The sequence below is a fragment of the Bos taurus genome, chromosome 5 (genome assembly GCF_002263795.3).
Source record: "Bos taurus isolate L1 Dominette 01449 registration number 42190680 breed Hereford chromosome 5, ARS-UCD2.0, whole genome shotgun sequence".
NCBI classification, from domain to species: Eukaryota; Metazoa; Chordata; class Mammalia; order Artiodactyla; family Bovidae; genus Bos; species Bos taurus.
Genome location: NC_037332.1, coordinates 38478750 through 38503930, shown reverse-complemented (window position 1 = coordinate 38503930; position 25181 = coordinate 38478750). Strand labels below are relative to the sequence as shown.

Genomic DNA, 25181 nt, shown 5'->3' with positions numbered 1-25181 from the left:
AGAGCTGACTCATTTGAAAAACCATGATGCTGGGAAAGATTGAAGGCAGGAGGAGAAGGGGGTGACAGAGGATGAGATGGTTGGATGGCATCACCAACTTGATGGACATGAGTTTGAGCAAGCTCTGGGAATTGATGATGGACAGGGAAACCTGGCGTGCTGCAGTCCATGGGGTCGCAGAATCAGACACAACTGAGCAACTGAACTGAACTGATTTTATATTGTTAAGTTAATCATGTTCTATTATGGCTTGCAAACTGTAATTATCTCTTATTTTTGTCTAGCTATTGATGGTGAAAACTGATAAAGATCTTTCATCATTGTGATTGAGTAAATATTACTCACTTAATACCACTGTATCATGTTGGTCAACAGAAAAATAATAGAAATTTGTATCAGCAAAATGAAGATCTGATAGAAAAATCTGTAATCACTCCTTAAAATCCAGATGCATATCAGAATTATCTTGAAATATATAATATAAATGCTCAGGTATTGCTTTTTTTCTCCAGAGCTCCATATATGTTTCTAATGAGTAGTCATGTTTAAAAACAACTGGACTATATGATACTCTTTTACTTACATCTAGTTTGTTTCACTTTTTCTATTTCATATTCAATGCTCCCCTTTCATTTAGTTTATCTTCTCCAATTTCTCCATCTCTTTTTTTTTCTGATGTTCTTACTCCAGCCTTTATCAAGTGTGGCAGAAAAGCTTTTTTATACATATATATAAACATGCATAATGTATATATTTTAGAAAACTTATGAGTTTTTGCCTAACTATGGCATCTGGTCCCATCACTTCATGGGAAATAGATGGGGAAACAGTGGAAACAGTGTCAGACTTTATTTTGGGGGGCTCCAAAATCACTGCAGATGGTGACTGCAGCCATGAAATTAAAAGATGCTTACTCCTTGGAAGAAAAGTTATAACCAACCTAGATAGCATATTGAAAAGCAGAGACATTACTTTGCCAACAAAGGTCCGTCTAGTCAAGGCTGTGGTTTTTCCAGTGGTCATGTATGGATGTGAGAGTTCGACTGTGAAGAAAGCTGAGCGCCGAAGAATTGATGCTTTTGAAGTGCGGTATTGGAGAAGACTCTTGAGAGTCCCTTGGACTGCAAGGAGATCCAACCAGTCCATTCTGAAGGAGATCATCCTTGGGTGTTCTTTGGAGGGAATGATGCTAGAGCTGAAGCTCCAGTACTTTGGCCATCTCATGCGAAGAGTTGACTCATTGGAAAAGACTGTGATGCTGGGAGGGATTGGGGGCAGGAGGAGAAGGGGACGACAGAGGATGAGATGGCTGGATGGCATCACCAACTCGATGGACGTGAGTCTGAGTGAACTCCAGGAGTTGGTGATGGACAGGGAGGCCTGGGGTGCTGCAATTCATGGGGTCGTAAAGAGTCGGACACGACTGAGCAACTGAACTAAACTAAACTAAAAAAAATCATGACATTTTGATTCCACTTGTTTGACTTAGTATGAACAGAGCTAGATTTCTAATTTAAAAATAGATATGCAACAAGCAACAAAAGTTTACTGTATAGCACAGGGAACCATAGTCAAAATCGTCCAATAACCTATGATGGAAAATAATTTCAAAAATAATTTATGTGTATTTGAATAATTGATTCACCTTGTTGTGCACTTGAAACATTGTAAGTCAACTATATTTCAATAAAATATATTTTAAATATATATACACATATATATACACACACATAAAAAAACTAATCTTTTATTTTGTTCCCCAAATGCAGTACAGGCTTCACTTCCTTAGTACACAGTACATATAAAAGCTATTAATCTTTTCAAGACACCTTACAAGTGCCAAAGGTCATACTAAGCTTTATACATTCACTAACTTATTTAATTTCATATTCCTTTTTATATGACAGGTAAACCAAGGTTCAGTATGTTTAAGAATCTGTGATTCTTAATGAATCTGTAATGATCATATTCCAAGTTATACTGAACTCCAGGTTTGCCTGATTCTAAAGTCTGCACTTTTATTTTTTGCCAGCTTTATTAAGGTGCAATTGACAAACACAAGGGAGCACACTCTGGCCACTATTAGTCAACATAGTTTTGCAAGTCCCAGCCACTGCAAACAGAGAAGAAAAAGAAATAAAAGGAATCCAGATTGGAAAGGAAGAACTAAAACTCTCACTGTTTGCAGATGACATTAATGCTATCCACAGAAAACCCTAAAGATGCCACCAGAAAATTACTAGAGCTAATCAATGAATATAGTAAAGTTGGAGGATATAAAGTTAATAGACAGAAATCCGTTTCATTCTTATAAACTAACAATGAAAAATCAAAAAGAGAAGTTAAGGAAACAATCCAATTCACCATTGCAATGAAAAGAATAAAATACCTAGGAATAAACCTACCTAAAGAGACAAAAAACTTGTATGCAGAAAACTATAAGACACTGATGAACGAAATCAAAGACAACACAGCAGATGGAGAGATAGACCATGTTCTTGGGTTGGAAGAATCAATATTATAAAAATGACTACATGACCCAAGGCAATCTAGAGATTCAATACAATCCTTACCAAACTACCAAAGGTATTTTTCACAGAGCTAGCCCAAAAAATTTCACCATTTGTATGGAAACACAAAAGACCCTGAATAGTTAAAGCCATCTTGAGAAAGAAGAATGGAGCTGGAGAAATCAATCTTCCTGACTTCAGACTATACTACAAAGCTACAGTCATAAAGACAGTATGGTATTGGCACAAAAAACAGAAATATAAACCACCAGAGCAAGGTAAAAGCCCAGAGATAAACCCACACATCTATGAGAACTTTGGAGAAAAAACAGTCTCTTCAATAGCGGTGCTGGGAAAACTGAAGAGGTACGTATATAGGATGAAATTAGAACACTTCCTAATACCATAGGCAAAGATAAACTCAAACTGGATTAAAGACCAAATGTAAGACCAGAAACTATAAAACATAGGCAGAACACTCTGACATAAATCACAGCAAAATTCTTTATGACTCAGCTTCTAGAGTAATGGAAATAAAAACAAAAATAAAAAAATGGGACCTAATTAAACTTAACGGCTTTTGTAAGGAAACTATAAACAAGGTAAAGAGACAAAACTCAAAAATGGGAGAAAACAACAGCAAATGAAACAACTAACAAAGGATTAATCTCCAAAATATACAACCAGCTTATGTTGTTCAAAACCAGAAAAACAAACAACCCAATCTAACAGTAGGCAGAAGACCTAAACAGGTATTTCTCCAAAAAAGACACACAGATGGCTAATAAATACATGAAAAGATGCTCAACATCATTCATTATTATAGAAATGCAAATCAAAACTACAATGAGGTATCACCTCACACCAGTCAGAATGGCCATCATCAAAAGATCTACAAATAATAAATGCTGTAAAGCATGTAGATAAACAAGAACCCTCTTGCACTGTTGGCGGGAATATAAATTGAGACAGCCTCTATGGAGAACAGTATGGGGATTCCTTAAAAAATTAGGAATAAAACTACCGTATGACCTAACAATCCCATTTCTGGTCATATACTCTGAGGAAACCATAACTGAAAAAAGACGCCATGTACCCCAATGTTCATCACAGCAACATTTACAATAGGTAGGATATGGAAGCAACCTAGATGTCCACTGACAGATGAATGAAGTTGTGGTACATATATACAATGAAATATTACTCAGCCATAAAAAGGAAAGCATTCAAGTCAGTTCTAATGAAGTATATGAACCTAGAGCTTATTATACAGCAAAGTCAGTCAGAAAGAGAAAAATGAGTATCATATATCAACACACATATTGGAACCTAGCAAGACGGTACTGATGAACCTATTTGCAAGGCAGCAATGGAGACATAGACACAGACAACAGACTTGTGGACACAGTGGGGCAAGGAGAGGGTGGGACGAACTGAGAGTAGCGTTGAAACATATACCTTACCAGATATAAAACAGAGAGCCAGTGGGAATTTGCTGTATGAAGCAGGGAGCTCAAATCCAGTGCTCCGTGACAACCCAGTAGGGTGCGATAGGGTGGGAGGTAGAAGGGAGGTTCAAAAGGGAGGGGACATATGTATACCTATGGCTGATTCAAGCTGATGTATGGCAGAAACCAACACTATTGTAAAGCAATTATCCTCCAATTAAAAATAAACCAAAAAAAGCACAACTGACAAAACTATATACAATTTAAGCTGTACAATGTAATGTTTTGATATACATATACTATGAAATGGTTACACAGACTAATTAACATATCCATCACATAATATCACCTTTTTGCGGTGGTGAAAACATTAAAGATGTAGAGAATATTAAAGATGTAATCTTCTGACAATTTTCCAGTATATAATATTACTAACTACAGCAACTATGCTGTACATGGTTACTATAGTTAACCATGTATTAACTTGGATTAATCCAAAATCACTGCAGATGGTGACTGCAGCCCATCTAGTCAAAGCTATGGTTGTTCCAGTAGTCATGTATGGTGTGAGAGTTGTACTACAAAGAAAGCTGAGCACCGAAGTACTGATGCTTTTGAACTGTGGTGTTGGAGAAGACTCTTGAGAGTCCCTTGGACTGCAAGGAGATCCAACCAGTCCATCCTAAAGGAAATCAGTCCTAAATATTTACTGAAGGACTGATCCTGAAGCTGAAACTCCAATACTTTGGCCACCTGATGTGAAGAACCAACTCATTTGAAAAGACTCTGATGCTGGGAAACATTGAAGGCGGGAGGAGAAGGGGACAACAGAGGATGAGATGGTTGGATGGCATCATCGACTCAATGGACATAAGACCGAGTAGGCTCTTGGAGCTGCTGATGAATAGAGAGACCTGGCATGCTGGAGTCCATGGGGTTGCAAAGTGTCAGACACAACTGAGCGACTGAACTGAACTGAATACATGGATTAATACATTAGATTCCCCAGAATTTACTTATTCTGCATAACTGATACTTTGTACCATTTTACCAACATTTCCCCATTTCTTTCATCCCCAGCCCCTGGAAGCAACCATTCACCCTGCTTTTATGAGTTCAACTTTTTTAGATTCCACATATGTTCCACATTATGTAGTATCTGTCTTTCCACAGCCCATACTTCCCACATGTCACAAGGCTGTGCTGTCTTTTCTACTCAGAACCATCTTTTAGAACTTCATGCAGCATGGTATTCTGGAGCCATTAAGATGTTTTGCAAAGTCTGCCTTTATCTGAAATGGCAGTTCCAGACTGCTGCCTCATTCTAGTTGGTGTTTTTATTGTGTCCCATCTTGGCATCAGTTACCACTTCTCTGTATAACTGCTTTAGGCAACCTTAGTCATCTCAATCACAACTCCAAGCCCCGAGCTGCTTCTAATTTAATATCTACCATAACCAAAGAAGGACTGAAAATTGCCAAGAGTAATAAGATCTTATCAAATTGGTGGTCATATTTTATACAAAAATTGTTTTATATCACTATTAACAACTGTGACACAAAAAAAATTCCATGAAACAGAATAGAGTTGTAATTCTTAAAGTTGCACACAGCATTCCCAGAAGCTAATGGAGGAGTCATGGATGACGAAGAGGTGACTACAGTGCTCCCTAATCCCTCTGCAACAAAAGTAGTTCTGCTTTCACTTTATTCATTAGCGCTCCAAACAAAATTTTTTGAGATTTTTTAATGGGAAAACCACTAAAATAAGCTAATCAAAAACACTGTGAGACTGCATTTGTGGAAATAACTGAAATGTGGCTGAAAGTTTAGCTCTTGAACATGGTAACTAAATGCCCAGAACAAAGCACTTGAATGTTATCCAAAGTGTTTGGGGATTACTTCGATATCATGCTTCTCTAATTTCTTTTACTGTTAGCACATCTAGAACAAAGTTAAATAATAGTGATGAGAACTGCCTTGCCTTGTTTCTAATATTAATATCACTTAATTTCTAATATATCTCCCTGAAGCACTTTCCTGAGTATGATTTTGAGGTACATATTTTAATCATGTTATTACTAAAGACTGCTTCCAGGAATAAATGTCTGACTTTATTAACTGTATTTCAAGATCTATTGAGATAATCACATAGCTTTTTTCCTTTTATCTACTAATACACTTAAGTATCTGGAAGTTCTCAGTTCACATACTACTGAATGCTAGATTGAAGGATTTTGAACATAACCTTGGTAGCATGTGAAATGAGTGTAACTGTATGGTACTGTTATGAATACTGACCTTTCCAGTCCTGTGGCGACTGCTGAGTTTTGGAAATTTGCTGGCATTATTGAGCGAAGCACTTTAACAGCATTATGTTTCAGGATTTTAAATAGCTCAGCTGGAATTCCATAACCTCCCTAGTTTTGTTCACAATAATTCTTCCTAAGCCCCACTTAACTTTACACTCCAGGATGTCCAGTTCTAGGAAAGTGACCACACCATCGTGGTTATCTGGGTCATTAAAACCTTTCTTGTATAGTTCTTCTGTGTATTCTTACCACCTCTTCTGTCTGTCAGGTCCTTGTCATTTCTGTCTTTTTTCATACCCATTCTTGCATGAAATGTTCCCTTGATATCTCCAATTTTCTTGAAGGGATTTCTAGTTTTTCCTATTCTATTGTTTTCCTCTATTCCTTTGCATTGTTCATTGAAGAAGGCTTTCTTATCGCTCTTTCTGTTCTCTGGAAATCTCCACTCAGTTGGGTATACCTTTCCCTTTCTCCCTTGCCTTTTGCTTCAACAGTTAGAATTGGATATGGAACAACTGACTGGTTCAAAACTGAGAAAGAAGTACAAGGCTATATATTTTCACCCTGTTTATTTAACTGCTATGCAGATTAACATCATGTGAAATGCCAGGCTGGATGAAACATAATCTGGAATCAAGATAGCCGAGTTCACCCTTATGGCAGAAAGTGAAGAGAAACTAAAGACCTTCCTGACAAAGGTGAACGAGCTGGCTTGAAACTCAACACTAAAAAAATGAAGATCACGGTATCCAGTCCCATTACTTTATGAAAAATAGAAGGGGGAAAGGTGGAAGCAGTGATAGATTTTATTTTCTTGGGCTCCAAAATCACTGTGGATGGTGACTAAGGCCACAAAATTAAAAGATGTTTGCTCCCTGGAAGGAAAGCAATGGAAAAATCTAGACAGTGTATAAAAAGGCAGAGACATCACTTTGCTGACAAAGGTCCCATATAGTCAAAGTTATGGTTTTTCCAGTAGTCATGTACAGATATGAGAGCTGGACCATAAAGAAGGCTGAGCACCAAAGAATTGATGCTTTCAAACTGTGGTGCTGGAGAAGATTCTTGAGAGCCCCTTGGACTACAAGATCAAACAAGTCAATCCTAAATAAAATCAGCCCTGGTTATTGGAAGGACTTATGCTGAAGTTTTTTTTAAAATAATAGGAAAGCCTCGATTCTTCCTTATTTTCTCTAGGTCAATTTAAATATATGTGAAATTATCTGTTCCATGAAGGCTTGAAAGAAACCACTTGTAAAACCATTTGGGCTTGGTAAGGTTCAGATTTTCAGTCTCTTCTTAGATCAGTTTTGAATATAGAATAATGTCTATTTTCCTAGAAAATGATATGTTTTCCCAATGCTTTCTAATTTATTTATTGTGCCAACCATTCTCTTATGTTTGTATTATGTACATCTACGGTTGCTTTCTTCTTCATAATCTAAATTTTAAGTTTTGTACTTTATCCTTTTGTTTACCAAAAAAAAGTTAGCTAGTCTTATTTTTGTTTTAAACAAAGAATCAGTTCTTGGTTGTATTTATCTTAACTACCTGTTTTGTTTTCTTATTTATTACTTGCTATGTTGTGCTTTATTATTTTTTTCCATCTTTCCTTAGGTTTGTGTTATTGTTCTTTTAATAAATTCTTTGAATGTTAACTTGTTTATTTTCATTTAGTAATGAAACTTTTAGAAATTACTTATGTCTTATATTTATATATTTAATTTTTTTAAATAAATTTATGTATTTATTTAGTTTATTTTTTTAAGTCATACCATGTGGTACGTGGGATCTTTATTCCTTAACTAGGGATTGAACCTGCGCCCCCTGCCTTGGGAGTAGAGTGTTAACTGCTGAACTGCCAGGGAAGTCCTTGTATTTAATTTTTATTGTAATTATTTTCTAGAGAGACCACAATTGCTGGTTTGAGGTACCTTTAGACCTTTGATCTAAAATTTTTTAGGAGAATGTTTTTACATTTTTAAACTCAATTAGCTGAGGTTTTTGTTTTGAGGTTGGGAAGATTTTGTGGTTGGTTTCTGGTTCTAACTTTTCTATTAACTTAAAATTTCATTGTAGAGCATGTAGTTAATACCTTTTTTCCCCCAACTTTCTTTCTAGTATTTATTTTTGACAATGTCCCATGGGGAATTAAAAATATGCTATTCTTTTTATAATAACAAAGTATATTATATGGATTTATTAATTACATAATTCAGATCTCCAGATTCTATTTTTAATTTTTCTGACGTGGCTAGAACTGAAAGATGTTTTAAAGTCTGTTACCGTTAGACTTCTTTCTCTTCCTTCTTGAATTTATAATTTTTATTTTAAACATTTCAATGCTTCATCTTCAAGAAATAAAGATTTGTGGTTCTCTTCATACTGGTAACTATATGCTTGATTTTATATATATGTGTGTGTGAATATAGAGAGAAATAGATAAGCCAGGTATGTATGTACATACATACTACACTGTGCATCTTTTTTCACCTAATGTTAATTTACTTTTAATTCACCTTTGTTTAGCAATACCATGCAACAATTAATTTTTTGTTTTTATTTGCCTAGTATCTTGTTTTGATTATACATTTACCCACAACTCCCTCAGAAGTTTTGTTCTAAATGTTTCTAACATCAAGCATGTAGTTGGGTTTTGTGATTTATCAGAGTCTTGCTTAACAGCTGAGCTTATGTCATGGATTTCTGTTGTTTTAATAAGCACATATGATCTTTTTTCTGGTTTTGAGGGTCTTTTTTTCCTTTCACGCTCATTTTTATATTCCATCTTTTGCTATACAGTTATTCACATGTTAAACAGTTCAGTTCAATTCAATCGCTCAGTCATGTCCGACTCTTTATGACCCCATGAACTGCAGCAAGCCAGGCCTCCCTGTCCATCACCAACTCCTGGAGTTGACTTAAACTCACGTCCATCGAGTCGGTGATGCCATCCAGCCATCTCATCCTCTGTTGTCCCCTTCTCCTCCTGCCCCCAATCCCTCCCAGCATCACAGTCTTTTCCAATGAGTCAGCTCTTCGCATGAGGTGGCCAAAGTATTGGAGTTTCAGCTTTAGCATCATTCCTTCCAAGGAAATCCCAGGGCTGATCTCCTTTAGGATGGACTGGTTGGATCTCCTTGCAGTCCAAGGGACTCTCAAGAGTCTTCTCCAACACCACAGTTCAAAAGCATCAATTCTTCAGCGCTCAGCTTTCTTCACAGTCGAACTCTCACATCCATACATGACCACTGGAAAAACCACAGCCTTGACTAGACGGACCTTTGTTGGCAAAGTAATGTCTCTGCTTTTTAATATGCTGTCTAGGTTGGTCATAACTTTCCTTTCAAGGAGTAAGCATCTTTTAAAATTTACTGAGCACCTATTATGTGCCAAGTACCATACTTAGCATTAAGAACACAATGGTAAATGAAAAAAAAGTTAGCACATATACATAATAATGGAGAAAGGAGTGGCAATCCAATCCAGTATTCTTGCCTGGAGGATCCCATGGACAGAGGAGACTGGCGGGCTACAGTTCATGGGGTCACAAAGAGTCGGAGGCAACTGAGCGACTGACACTATACATAATTACAAACTGTGGTTTTGTTCTTCCCCACCCCATGCAAATATCAGAAGCAATTCTAATATGAGCAGGGGTAGATAAGGTTTTCAAGGAAGACTGCTCACAAGATCCAACACACTCAGACTTAAATAACACAAAGAAGGTGCTTCAATGACACAGTGAAAGAAAGGTTATAATGGGCAGAAAGTAAGCAGTAAGTGTATAAGTGTGTCTGAGAACTTGATGGCCTATAGAAACAGAAGGAAAAGCTGAAGGATATTGAGCAAGAGGGATGAACTAAATGAGATTAAGAGGTAAAAAGGCCACATCAGGTCTCCAAGTTAAAGAGAGAATCTCAGTTTTATTTTAGGTACAGTACTCATTGGAAAAGACTGATGCTGGGAAGGATTGGGGGCAGGAGGAGAAGGGGACGACAGAGGATGAGATGGCTGGATGGCATCACTGACTCGATAGACGTGAGTCTGAGTGACCTCCAGGAGTTGGTGATGGACAGGGAGGCCTGGCGATTCATGGGGTCACAAAGAGTCGGACACGACTGAGTGACTGAACTGAACTGAACGGAAAGATCCTGAAATACTTTTAAATTTTAAACATAGAGAATGAAACATGACACATATGGAACTGAAGAACAAATGGTACAGTATTAGAGTAGGCCTGACAAGCAGCAGTGCTGGCTTGGAGCAGTTGGCAAATGGTGAAGCTGGATCCAAAAATTTACATAGTACTTATCGCTCATCCCCGTCCCCTTTCTCCCAATTCTGGAGTTCTGTGGTCTACTTTTAGTTCTATTCAATATTACTTTTACATATAGCATAATTTGGTTGTTTATTTAAAAGATATGCTACATAAACTCATTCATTCAGCAAATACTTAATCAAATGTGTATTACTGCCATGAAACATTCTAGGCATGGGAATATAGCAAGGAAGAAAGAATTCCTAGCCTTGGATAGATTACATGTTGTGAAATTAAACATTTAATTATTAACTATTTATTAAGTTTTAAGCCTGCCTTATGTGTCTGATTATGTCCTACCATAATATTCTAAATCACTAACATTAAAGCATTTTTTGATGTAATACAATCATTCATCCACTCAACAGATATTTATTAAACACCATCTGTGTACCAGTTCTACTCTAGAGGTATACAGAAATATCCCTTCATGAAGCGCACATTTTCATAAAGATAGGCTACATATATATTATATATATAATTTATATATATTATTATAAACAAGTATACATATATACATTATGAGGTAGCAGTAGAAGAAAAATAAAGCAGGGTATAGGAAGAAGCACAGAAGTGCTATTTTTTGGCAGGAAAATCAGAGAAGCATCTCTGACAAGGTTACACTTAAGCAGAGTCCTCAGTGAAATACAGGAGTAAGCCCTCAAGGTATCTAGATGTGAAACATTCCAGGAAAGGCAAGACCAACTGCAAAGGCCCTGAAGCAGAAGGCTGGCATGTTCAAAGAACACTAGGGTGACCAACATGTCTGAATTGCAATGAAAAAGAGAGAAAATGGTAAAACTAGTTTGAAGAGGTGGCCATGGACCAGATCATACAAAGCCTTCCTCTCATACAGTTGGAAATAACTTGGGATTTTATTCTAAGTAGGATGGGAAATGAAGTAGGATGTGAAGATTCTAAATGGGGAATAACATGATCTTACTAAAGTTAAAACAAAAATTACTTGGTTGCCCTACTTGGAATGGTCAAAATCCAGAACACTGATACCACCAAACACTGGAGAGATGTGAAGCAACAGGAATTCTCATTCATCATTGGTGGGACTGAAAAGTGGTAGTCACTTTAAAAGATAAATTTTAAAAGACACTAGAATTCTCAGATTATAAATACTAATACCACCTGGAAATAGTCCATGGACTCAGCACAAAGAAAATTATATTAGATTTTAGAGATCCAAAATTTCCTACAGATGAAAATATTTCTCAAGTCAGAATTCTTTGGCACAAAACAATTTTACATACTTCATATAAAGTTCTCAGGTAAATTGCTTTAAACTTTATTAGTCAATGGAAGATACCCTAGATGGCTTAAGAACTTTGGGTTGAGGTGCTAAGTCATTTGAGAGTAAAATGTCAAAGTGCATTAGTTATTCATTCCAACATCCAGGGGTCTGTTAAGCACAGGGCATTATACCAAGTTTCGGAGACGGTAAACAAGCCACAATCACCGACCATTATAGAATTTACTCCCCGGTAGTTTTTAAAAGAATAGGCAGTAGAATCACAATCAATATTTCACTGCCTGTTTCTCTTGCCTCAGCTCAAGACATTTCCCCCTTCTCCAGCTGCATATGGAGGGGAAAGGATGGGGACAGAGAAATAGGGAAGAAGAAGAGATCCGGATATAACATACTGAATTAAAACTATTTTTTTAATCTCTTTCCTTGTACAACTCTGAACTCCTTAAAGAGGATAAAAGTGTTAGCCCCTCAGTTGTGTCCGACTCTTTTGTTCACTCCATGGACTGCAGCCTTCCAAGCTCCTCTGTCCATGGGATTTTCCAGGCAAGAATACTGGAGTCGGTTGCCATTTCCTCCCCCAGGGGATCTTCTCAACCCAGGGATCGAACCTGCATCTCCTGCATTGCAGGCAGATTCTTTACCTGCTGAGCCATTGAGGATGAAACCACCCTATCTCCAGCACCCTAATCCACGGTCTGGCACTTATGTGCTGCTCACTATCTCAGAACTAGACTAAATTATAGCCATTGTTCTAGGGCCACTGCTTTTTTCTTTTTCTATATAACCAATATCAAGAAAAATAAATTCGATATATGGCAGAACCAATACAATACTGTAAAGTTTAAAAATAAAATAAAATTTAAAAAAAAAGAAAAATAAAGATTAAAATAAAGGCCAATCTTTTCAGTGTTTCTTTTAACAGAATAAGCATATATAAACAATAAGTGCAAGTATTTAAAAGCTATATAGTAATATACATCATCTTGAAGGAAAGTTCCCGATGCTAGTTTTATTTTACCACCATCACTGGATCTCCCTCACCTCCCAATCCCATTCAGTGGTAACAACTACCATGAACTGGTGTAAATGAGACTCTTCCTTACATTTATGTAAGGAATTAACTTTTCCTTATATTTAGGAGGCCTCTCCATATTTTTAAACATCAAAAGGCAACATGGCATAGTGGACTCGAGCAAGGCAACTGTGAATCCCAGCTCTGCTATTTACTACCCATGAGGGTAGGCAGGGGTATTTACTCCTCTGTGCTTTAGTATTCCATCTAAAAAGTGGAGACAATGACCGTACTTACTTCTAAGTTCTCATGAGGACTAAAATATTTAATGTTTATAAAATGCTTAAAACAATCATGGTTATAGACAGTACCACTTTATTATATTAAAAAAAAAAAATCACTGGACTTCTCTGGTGGCTCGGAAGTAAAGAAGCAGCCTACCAATGCAGAGGACACGGATTTGATCCCTGATCTGGGAAGATTCCACATGCCACGGGGCAACTAAGCCCACGAGGCAAAACTACTGAGCCCCCGCTCTAGAGCCTGTGCTCTGCAACAAGAGAAGCCACAAAATGAGAAGCCCAAACACCACAACAAAGAAGAGCCCCAACTCTCGGTAACTAGAGAAAGCCTGTGTACAACAATGAAGACCCAGTGTAGCCATAAATAAGTAAATTAAACCACTGATAATAACCTAATCATGAAAAGTGAAAGTGTAGTGGCTCAGTCATGTCTGACTCTTTGCGACCCTATGGACCATAGCCCACTAGGCTTCTCTGTCCATGAGATTTTCCACTCAAGGATACTATAGTTAGTCGCCATTTCATTCTCCAGGGGATCTTCCAAACCCAAGGATCGAAATGCAGGCAGACTCTTCAGGCAGACTCTTTACCATCTGAGCCAACAGGGAAGCCTGTAACCTAATCATAGACTCAGGGAATTCTTAATTAAATAACTATTATATCCTATATATCCGTGACTCTTATTGCAGCCATTTAGACTGTTTTCCAGATGAACATCCCTGCACAAATCACCCTGGGCAAATGTGCAAGCTTCTCTAGACAATATCTTAAATAGAAATTGTTGGATAACTGTGTATGCACATTTCTAATTGTGTAACACTTATCTTATGTGTGTAACACTTACCTGATCCTGAGCCTTGCAACTTAATGGGTAAACACTGATGACTCGTAAGTTTTTAACTGCATCTACCCTAAAAATGGGATGTCCCTGGTGGCTCAGACAATAAAGAATTTGCCTGCAATGTAGGAGACCCAGGTTCAACCCCTGGGTTGAGAAGATCCCCTGGAGAAGGGAATGGCTACCCACTCTGGTATTCTTGCCTGGAGAATTCCACAGACAGAGGACCCTGGCAGGCTACAACCTATGGGGTCACAAAGAGTCAGACATGACTGAGCAACTAACACTTTCAAATAAAATCCCTACAAACAGACTAACCATCCTCTCAGTACAATTTCCAGTCTTTGCCGTGAATTGTCTTACTATCCATTGTTCATTTTATTTGTATTACCTATCTTACCTCTTTTGATCTTTACATATTCTGGACACAAAAACACTGGATGGTACAGACATTATATATATCTCCCAGTTGTGACATTATGTTTTATTTGGGTTTATGGGAACTTACATTAAACCTAAGGTTGTTTTTTCTTTTTTTTTTTAGGTAGTCACATCCTTGATGGTTTTTCATCCCTGATGGTTTCTTCTTTTTTTCTTGACTTGTTAAAAAAGGCCTTACATATTCTGAAGATACCTATACTTTACTTTTTTAAAAAGATATTTTCCTTTTTAAAAAAAAAAAACGGGTTTCACGATTAGTATTTAATTCAACTGGAATTTATTTCTGCATATGTCCTGAAGTAGAAATCTAGTTTTCCCCCATATAGAAAAACCAATCCAACAGTTCACATTTCCTTTCCCTGATGACAGAAAATGCCATCTTGAGCACCAATCAACTTCTCAAATATATATGGATCCATTTCTTAACTCTATTCTGTTATATGAATCTGTTTTTTCTTATTATTAAGACTATACTACTTTAAATACAAGTACTGTGTACAACCTGATTTTTAAGTATGTATACCCCTGTGTGATCCAACTCAGACTAAGATTTAACTTTTTTCAATGCTTCAGAATCTCCCTCATACACATTCTCAGTTAGTACCATGCTTCCAAGAGAACTACTATTCTGATCTCAATCATCATAGATTAGTTCTGTTTTTGAGCTTCCTAAAAATGAACTCATACCATATGAACTCTTTTCTGTCCCACTTCTTTTGCTCAATGCTAAGTCTGGAAGATTCATTTCATGTTGTGTGTGCGGATGTTTCGTGTCCCCATGGACTGTAGCCCGTTAGGCTCCTCTGTCCATGGGATTTCTCAGACAACAATACTGGAGTGGGTTGCCATGTCCTCTTCCAGGGGATCTTCCCAACCCAGAGCTCAAACCCAGGTCTCCCACATTGCAGGTGAATTCTTTACTGTCTGAGCCACTAGGAAAGCCACACACATGTTGTGTGTAGCAGTTTACTATTTTTCATTACTGTGTCGGATTCTATTCTAAATACCAAAATTTAAGATTAATCTAGATATCCAACAGTCAACTCCTTCCTCCTCATTCTTATTCTTCTTTCACAACTGTCTTGGTTCTTTACTTTTGTATATGAAGATCATTTTCCTCCAAAAAAGAAAACAAATTCTATCAGGTTTTTGTCTGAAACTACATATAAGTCATACAGAAGTTAATTTTTTAGCAATATTTATACTTCCCACTAATAATTATATCTTGTCTTTTGTTCATGTCTAATTTTATGTCCTTCAATAAAACTTTGGGTACTTCATAGAATTTGCTGTAAAAGAGGTATTTTTATTTCCTAATTAGCTACTGTCAATTTGAATGTTGATCTTGTATCCAGCAACACTGAATTCTCTTATGAATATAGTCAGTCTGTTGATGGCTTTTTGAGGGTTTTTTTGACCAAGCCACATGACTTGAGGGATCTTAGTTTCCTGATCAGGGATGGAACCCAGGCTCATAGCAATGAAAGTGCTGAATGTTAACCACTGCACTGCCAGGGAATTCCCTATTCTGTTGATTTAAAAAAAAATTTTTTTTTTTTTTTTTTTGGCCACATCACATGGCACGTGGGATCTTAGTTTACTGAGCAGGGATTGAACCTGTGTCTCCTGCATTGGGAATGTCGAGTCTTGACCACTGAACCACAAGGAAGTACCATAGTCTGTTATTTTTTGTTTTTAATTTCCTATGGATACATTCATCTCATTTTTCTTCCTTTATAGTCCTTTTGTAATTTATTTCCTTTTTTTTTTTTTAATCTTACTAGTAGAGGTATATTTGTCCTGTTCTTGATATTAATGGGTATGTTTCTAAGATTTAGACAGTTAAGTTTTAAAGAGAGCGTCTATTGGAAGAAACATGTTTCTCGTCATGGTTTAAAGGTTACTTTAAAAAAAAAACAAAACTAATGAGTATTGAGTTCTATAAGAATTTTATCAAATCTTTCAAGATCGTCTTAATAATTTTCAAATATTGAGCTATGTTTACATTCTTATCCTAATTAAAAATTTTGTCTCTGTTTGTAAATGAGATTGAATGTACCATTATTTTTCCTTGCATATTCTTTTCAGTTTAGGTTTCCAGGGTAAGTTTCTCTGATAAACAACAGAACAGCTCTCCCTCTTTTTCTACTATCTAGGTCAGTTTGTATAAAATTGGGATTACCTGTTCCCCAAAAATATGTCTGAAATTATGATAACAAAATCACAATTAAAACTATTCTTTATGATACTGCTTCACACCCATTAGGAATGCTTTAATTAAAAAAAAAACATATAATGAAAATGCTGATGAGGGTGTAGAAAAACTAGAACCTTCATACACTGTTGGTTGAAAAGTAAAATGGTACAGCTACTCTGTAAAATAGTTTGATAGTCCCTTAAAAGCTTCCATGGTTACCACAGTTCAGTTCAGTCACTCCGTCATGTCCGACTCTTTGTGACCCCAGGGACTGCACCACGCCGGGCCTCCCTGTCCATCATCAACTCCCGGAGTTTACTCAAACTCATGTCCATTGAGTCGGTGATGCCATCCAACCATCTCATCCTCTGTCACCCTCTTCTCCTCCTGCCTTCAATCTTCCCCAGCATCAGGGTCCTTTCAAATGAGTCCGTTCTTTGCATCACGTGGCCAAAGTATTGGACTTTCAGCTTCAGCATCAGTCCTTCCAATGAATATTCAGGACTGATTTCCTTTAAGATGGACTGGTTGGATCTCCTTGCAGTCCAGGGGACTCTCAGGAGTCTTCTCCAACACCACAGTTCAAAAGCATCAATTCTTCGGCACTCAGCTTTCTTTATAGTCCAACTCTCACATCCATACATGACTACTGGAAAAACCATAGCTTTGACTATATGGACCTTTGTTGGGAAAGTAATGTCTCTGCTTTTTAATATGCTGTCTAGGTTGGTCATAATTTTTCTTCCAAACAGCAAGCGTCTTTTAATTTCATGGCTGCAGTCACCATCTGCAGTGATTTTGGAGCCCAAAAAAATAAAGTCTGACACTGTTTTCCCATCTATTTGCCATGAAGTGATGGGACCAGATGCCATGATCTTAGTTTTCTGAATGTTGAGTTTTAAGCCAACTTTTTCAAGCTCCTCTTTCACTTTCATCAAGAGGCTCTTTAATTCTTTGCTTTCTGCCATAAAAGTGGTGTAATCTGCATATGTGAGGTTATTGATATTTCTCCCAGCAATCTTGATTCCAGCTTGTACTTCCTCCAACCCAGTGTTTCTCATGATGTACTCTGCACAGAAGTTAAATAAGCAGGGTGACAATATACAGCCCTGATGTACTCCTTTCCCTATTTGTTGTTGTTCCATGGTTTCCACAAGACCCATCAATTCTACCCCTAGGTATACATCCAAGAGAAATGAAAACATATAACTATGTTTACACAAAATCTTATACACAAAGGCCAGTATAAGGACTATTCATAATGGGAAAAAAATCCAAATATCCATCAACTGATGTGGTATATCCATACAATGAAATATTATATGGCCATAAAAAGGAATGAGGTATATGATACATGTTTCAACATGGCTGGACCTTAAAAATATGCTAAATGAAAGAAGCAAACCACAAAAGGCCATTTATTAAATGATTCTATTTATGTGAAAGATCTAGAACAGGCAAACCTATAGAAACAAGAGAGCAGATTAGTGATTGTCTAAGGCTGGAGGGTTTCAGAGAATTGGAACTGACTGCTAATAGGTACACCGTTTCTTTCTGAGGTGATGAAAATATTCTAAAAATTAGCTATGATGATGATTCAACAATTATGTAAAAATATTAAAAACCATTAAACTGTACATTTTAGGTGGGTAGGTGGTATGGTTTATGAACTATACGGCAATTAAGCTGATATTTTTAAAAACTTCTTGGGGAAATTTACTACAGCTTCAATTTTTTAATGGTTTTTAGTTTCTATGACTATCTTTTTCTTTTACAGTCAATTTCTAACTGATATTTTGCCTAGAAAACAGACAATTTCATCAGGTTTTTAAAAATTTATAACATAAATTAATAGTGATTTCTTATGATTTTTTAAATTACAATTATTATTTGTAATTATATCCCATTTTATAATTTTATTATGTCATGTGCTTCTTGGTATTTCCAGTACTTAGTCAGCTGAAGAGAAACAGCTTTGATTTGAAAGATGATTGCTGTCATTTCTATTGTTGATTATTTCTATTTCATCTAATTCCATTTTTATTTTCTCTTTTCTCCTGTCTTTGGTTTTACTTTTTATTTTTGTTTCTTGAGTTGTATATATGGCTCACTTACTTTTTTTCAATCTAACACAGCCATTTAAGGTTATAAATTTACCCCTAAGTACCACTTTTCTTACATCCTTCTAGTTTTGATACAACGTTTTTGTGATTCCACTCTAGTTATTTCTTAATTTCCATTATTTCTTTTTAATATTTGAAAAATCCTTAGTCATTTTTCTTCAATATTGCTTCTCTACCATTCTCCATATTCTGTCTTCTGTACATTACATTGGAGCTTTGCAAGCTAGCCCTAAAGTGTCTTAGTTTTTCTTTTCTATTTTTCATTCTTCATCTCCCTGGGCTCTGGTCCTGGATGAGTTATTGGTTTTATCTTGGAATTAACAACGTTTCTCTTTATCTATGTCTAATCTTCTGTTTTGCCCATGATTATTTTATAACTAGATATTTTCATTTTCAAGATTTCAATTGGTTAATTTATATATCTACATGTATTTACTGTTACTTGATTGCTTTTATTCAATTATAATGGAATGTGCTCTGAATAATAAAAAAGGGAACAGATATATTTTAATCTAATATACTTTTAGGTGAAATGTTCTTTGAACAGTTCTCCACTATAAAATTCTTTTTTAATGTAAAAAGAAAATTACTTCTTAAAAGCTCTCCTGCCTGCTATTCTACCAAATGTTATCCCACTGTGCCTACCTGCATCAGGGCATGGAAAGAGTAAGTTCTATTATTGTCATTTTAGAATTAGAGAAACTGAAGCACAATAAAGTTCTTTTTAAAGTACTCTCCCCCACACACAACTTTTCTTTGAAAAATATCAGAGCCACAGGAAAGCTTAAAGTACAATGTGTACCACTATACCCTTCCCCTAGACCCAAAACTGTTAAAACTTGCCAGATTTGCTTTCTCTCTCCCTTTATCTCTCTTTACATACACATAACATATACCACATTCAGATACCCACACATGATTTTTCTGAACTCACCATGACATTTCACTTCTAAGTATTTCAGCATGTACCTCTAAAGAATAAGGCCATTCTCAATGTAACCACCATACCACAATCACACTAAAAAATCAGGAGACTGAACAGTCAGCAGATTCAAATCAAACACTGCTGTCATTTGACTAAACATTCTTCAGTTTGGCTCATCTAACTGGACCTGAAGTGGTTCTCTGGTGATTATTTAGAAGCGACACTTGGGACTTCACTGGAGGCCCAGTGAAGACTCCACACTTTCAATGCAGGGGGCACAGGTTTGATCCCTTGTCAGAGAACTAAGATCCCACACGGCGCATGGGACAGCCACAAAATAAAATAAAGTGACACCCAATCTGTCAAAGAGCATTTCCTTCCTTCAATGGCCTTGAAATCAGATTCTATATACTGTTTCATCAGACAGGTATTTTAAATTCAAGCATTTCTGAAAAAAAATCAACCAATTATCTCCTAAGATATTCAGGCCTCAAAAATCAAGTACATTAAGTTTCCAGATTGTTTTCCAATAACACACAGTCTTAAAGTGAATACAATCTAATTAACTCTCTCAATACTATACAGTCTTTTCTCGAGTGCAATGGAAATGAACAATGTATATCAGCTTTGAAGGAAAGCTGTTCTTAAGAAAAACATACAGTACAAACAGGATTGATTAGCCAAATGAAAACCTATTTTACAAATGAAAAAACTGGTAAGTATGTATGTCATTCTACATGAAAACTAACTTTTCAATGGGCATGATTTAATCTCAGTCACTAACCTTAAGAAGTAAGGTTACAGACAAAAAAAAAAAAAAAAAGCCTATTAAAAAAAAAAGTCTCTCAGTCGTGCCCAACTCTTTCCAACCCAATGGACTATACAGTCCATGGAATTTTCTAGGCCAAAATACTGGAGTGGGTAGCCTTTACCTTCTCCAGGGGATCTTCCCATCCCAGGCATATTCTTTATTCTCTGAGCCACAAGGGAAGCCCAATAAAAGCCTATACTTGCTGTCAAAGACAATAAAGTCAGAGTAACAGTTTTGTATCAGAAGAAATATCTATTGGTACAATCTGATACCAATATTTAAAGCTAAACTGTGTCATACAGATAAGAATTATATGTACAATCACAAAAATATTTAAGATAAATCTATGGTCAAATAATAGTTAATAAGAGAAGTTAGTATGTGCTGCTAGTCACTATTCTAAGTACATTTCATTAATTAATTAATTCAAGCCTCATAGTAATCTCATTTTTTCACTGAAGAAAGAGACGAACAGAGATGTCAGCATAAAAGGATATACATAAGGGATAGGACTTAACTTCAACTTTAAAATATAGAGAAGCAGAATGGATCTTCCAAGGTCATTTCAAGAAAATGGAAAAGCACAAGCTAAAGCATAAATGCTGAGGTAACACCAAAACAAAAGTTTCAAATTGAAGAAATTAAGGCTGGATAAAAAGAAATTAAGGCTGGATAAATAGGACTGGATTATGAGAGGCCCTAAGTACTGAGCTATGGATGAAATTTTATAAAACAGCAAGAGCATGGCATCACTATGGCTCTTTATGTAATGTAAGTGGCCTTTTAGAAACGGTAACTGGTAACAATACAGAATGAGTAAGAGAGAAATGGGAAGCAAGGAACGCTATACAATTCTAACATTTATACAAATAAATAGGGTTAGTAACTGAGGCAGAGCTCACACTGAACCAACTGTGTTACCCTTCACATTAATAAGGCTATCCATTATAAACAACAAAGTAGTAAATATAATTGCAAGATACCTTAAATTATTTCCAAACATACATTCAATGAAATTTAAGGTACACTGAAAATTATATCAGTAAGAAGTGTTGGTCAATTAATGTAAAACTATTCTTGCTGTTCAGTACAATGTCAAAATAATTTGGCTAAATTAGACACAAGCAGAAATTTTACAGTATGAGCATCTACTTCAATAAAAGCAGTATCACAAATAAAAGAACTAAAGTAATTCAACACATAGCTCCTCATATTGCTTTAGAACTATTACACTATTTACCAAAAGGTAGTAAATACATAATTTTTATAAACATTATGTAAATGCTGTACCTTAATGTCACATTCATTCATATGTCCATTAAGAACTAGGTATTTATTGTCTATACAATAAATACTATAATCCACATAAAACTTACAAAAAGAAACTATCCCAAACCATTTCCTCTCTTTGCAATTAAATGAACTCCTCAAGAGAAGAAATGGGCAAAAAGAATCTCAAGTCTGTGAAAACTAGACTACTTACCGGTAACTTGAGTTATCCTATTGGGTCTTTTCCCTCACAGATCCACCTCTCCTGCCCTTCTGTCCAGCATGGGAATCTTCCTGACGGGCATCCACTGGAACTGAGGGGGCATGCAGGACAGATGCATATGTAAGAAAGTGGAGGGAAGGGGATTTGGGAGATGCTAGAGACATGCTTCAGTGTGCTTGCTTACCTTCCTGAAATTGGAAATTTCAACAGTCCCATGGTCCACGAGGCATTCACAATAACTTCAAAGAATGTGGATCTGTGGAGATTACCCAATAGGAGAACTCCAGTTACTGGTAAGTGATCCAGCTTTTTCTTCTCTATCAGAATAAGAAAATTATTTAAATTTATTTGAGATTAATACATAAAGAACTACAGGGGAAAGGGCTGCAAATTAATTAGATAACTATACATGAACACACCAAAGTAAATACAGAAACAATGTGCTAACTATATAGTCAACAGAAACTTCTGGCACTATTAGAAACACAAGAAAAAGAAAATGATTTGAATAGTTTCATTTTAAAATCTCTACTGTAACAACAGCAACATTTTAATTTATAAAAATATCAGCTATCGGACTATTTTGTCTCACTAAAGTACTACCATCATATTTTAATATCCGTAAAGGGTAATTAATTGATCAAAATCTACCGTTTCTTTCTAGACACTGTCATTAACATAGGCTGAATTTGGGTGTAGAGGCCACTACAGTCAATTAACAATCTATAACACTTCAGATAAACAGCAGCAATGCAAGTCCCATTCATCACTCAATAAGTCTTTAAAATAACCATTTGTTACCTATAACAAACCAACCACATATATATATGTAAGTATGTCACTGTGCTATGTTCATGTCTGACTCTTTGTGACCCCATGGACTGTAGCCCACCAGGCCCCTCTGTCCATGGGGATTCTCCAGGCAAGAATACTGGAGTGGGTTGCCATTTCTTTCTCCAGGGGATCTTCCTGACCCAGGGATCAAACCCACATCTCCTGCATTGGCAGGCGGATTCTTTACCACTTCACCACCTGTGAAGCCCTTAAGAATGCCAGGCCACTGATAAATAAAAATGCTGATTTTAATGTAAACACTTATAAAAGTAGTACAGTAATATTTTCAATTAACTGTTATACTTTTTAAATTGGACCTGTCATTACAAAACAAAACAAAAAGAAAACTATTTCTAACAAAAGAAAGGTATCCTCAATAGAAATTTATCTTCAGGGACACATGAAGATTGCTTCTACCTTTAACTCAATACATATTCAAAGAAGTCGGACACGACTGAGCGACTTCACTTTCACTTTTCACTTTCATGCATTAGAGAAAGAAATGGCAACCCACTCCAGTATTCTCGCCTGGAGAATCCCAGGGACAGCGGAACCTGGTGGGCTGCCATCTATGGGGTCGCACAGAGTCGGACACAACTGAAGTGACTTAGCAGCAGCAGCAGCAATACATATTCATCAGGTACATGTCCATTTTGATGTGCTATAGTAGTGATGACTTCAAACACTAGCTCCTATTGAAGATACAGATATATTTCAGTAACAGTCTTCCTTTTCTCATTATGCTGCTATTTAATAGTTATTTCCTACCTTCAAAAAATATGGTTTCATGGTTCTTCTTTTTATGGAAAAAATTAAATACATAGCTTCTACTTTAAGAGTAAACAGGGTAAGATGGTATATAAAATCATTAATTCATCAAAAACAAAATGTAATTCAAAAAAAATTCTTAAAATGTAACTCTAATGAAAATCTAGCATTTCAATCTTGTTATGAGGTAATATTTATATTTAGTAAAGGTGGACAGCACCATGTCAAGACTTTTCCTAGATTCTCACTTAAGGATACAATTTGTTTTGGATAAGCTATATCCATTTTATATAAATCTGAGTTTTAAAAAATAATAGCAATTAGTGCATTAGTTTTTAAATGACTCATTCAGGCAAACAGGAGCACTACATAGACCTCAATTTCTAACTGCAATATAGAGATAAATTCCAAAAGGATCATCTAGTTTAAATTAGATTCCTAGTTAACTTATATTTCCTGAAGTGTGAAGCAGTACATGGCATGAAGGTCCTATGTGTTTGGATTAACACAACCGATACAGGAGCAATAATCCAAATATTTTATCCTACAGTAAAAGCTAGTATAAGACTTTTCATTAAGAACTAATGAAATTGGAAACAATAATTTCCAATTTTAATTAATAGCAACACATACAGTCTTCATTTAGACTAAGATCTTGTGAATTTAAAATAAAATCAAACGCACTTTTTAAAATAATTTGAAATTAAAATATCTTGAAAATATTTTAAGGTAACCTAAAAGGTCACTTAAGAGACCAGCATTCAAAGCTATTTGTTGCTGTTATTATGCCATAGGTTTAACTAAAATGGATTTTATTAGAATAGCTTAGAAAAGAAATTCCAGAAATTAGAATACTCTACTCAAAAATATCCTTTGTAAGTTCTAACAATTATAATGCTGGTTCACAAAAAGGTTAACAAGTAATTAAGAACCTAATAAAGCATTTCACTAATGAGAATCTACTCTAAAAAATCAATCTGAACTTTTGAAAAAACTGCTCAGAAAAAAAATAAGTTAGCTAACTTTCACTTCCACTACTGCTAGATATTATGTTTTGGCTGGAAGCAACTTAAATTACAACTGGTTCTGTGATTCCAAGTACATGTTCAAATTTTCAAATAAGGTTTGCAATTCTAATGTAGGGTACTATAGTTGTAGAAAGTTGTTCATGGTAAATCCGGGATGTGAAATCTTTCAGCAGGTAATAAAATTTAATATTATACATATATTCACATATACTTAAGTGACATCATAATGGTTCATAAATATAGGGGGAGGTGTGTAGCTCAATTAAGTAAAGTAAGGTCAAAAGTGAGCTGTAAACTTACTTATTAAATAATGTTATTTAAGAAAACTGTCATCTTTCTTTGTTCCTTAACAAGCTCATCAGATAATCTGTTAATTAAATTTTCCTTTCCTTCAGCTTTATCCTTTAGCTCTACATGAACTCATAAAGAAACAAACAAAAACAGCATTATTTTCTTGTTAACATAAATAACCTAAAATCAAGATGAAAAAACTATACTTATCTGTAAAATAGGGGTAAAAACAGAACCTACTTCACAGAACAGTTATGAGGATTAAGTT

General features: G+C 35.8%; 1 protein-coding gene across 5 annotated transcripts in view; it reads right to left on the bottom strand.

Annotated features, from left to right (window-relative positions):
• YAF2 (YY1 associated factor 2) overlaps positions 1–25181 on the bottom strand; it is an 80332-nt gene that overhangs the window by 32402 nt on the left and 22749 nt on the right. Inside the window, exons 4-5 of one of the 5 annotated variants that reach the window (XR_009494414.1) lie at positions 22177–22309; positions 21979–22083 (exon numbers count right to left, since the gene is read on the bottom strand). The exons of 2 other annotated variants lie outside the window; for them this stretch is intronic. Coding sequence is in view for 1 of the 3 variants with exons in the window: in XM_024991944.2 (XP_024847712.1) it covers positions 22177–22248 (72 nt within the window). In the remaining 2 variants the exon portion in view is untranslated. Of the gene's footprint in view, positions 1–21978; positions 22084–22176; positions 22310–25181 lie in introns of those variants that run through there. 2 more of the 5 variants (XR_003034593.2, XM_024991944.2) reach the window with 2 other exon arrangements.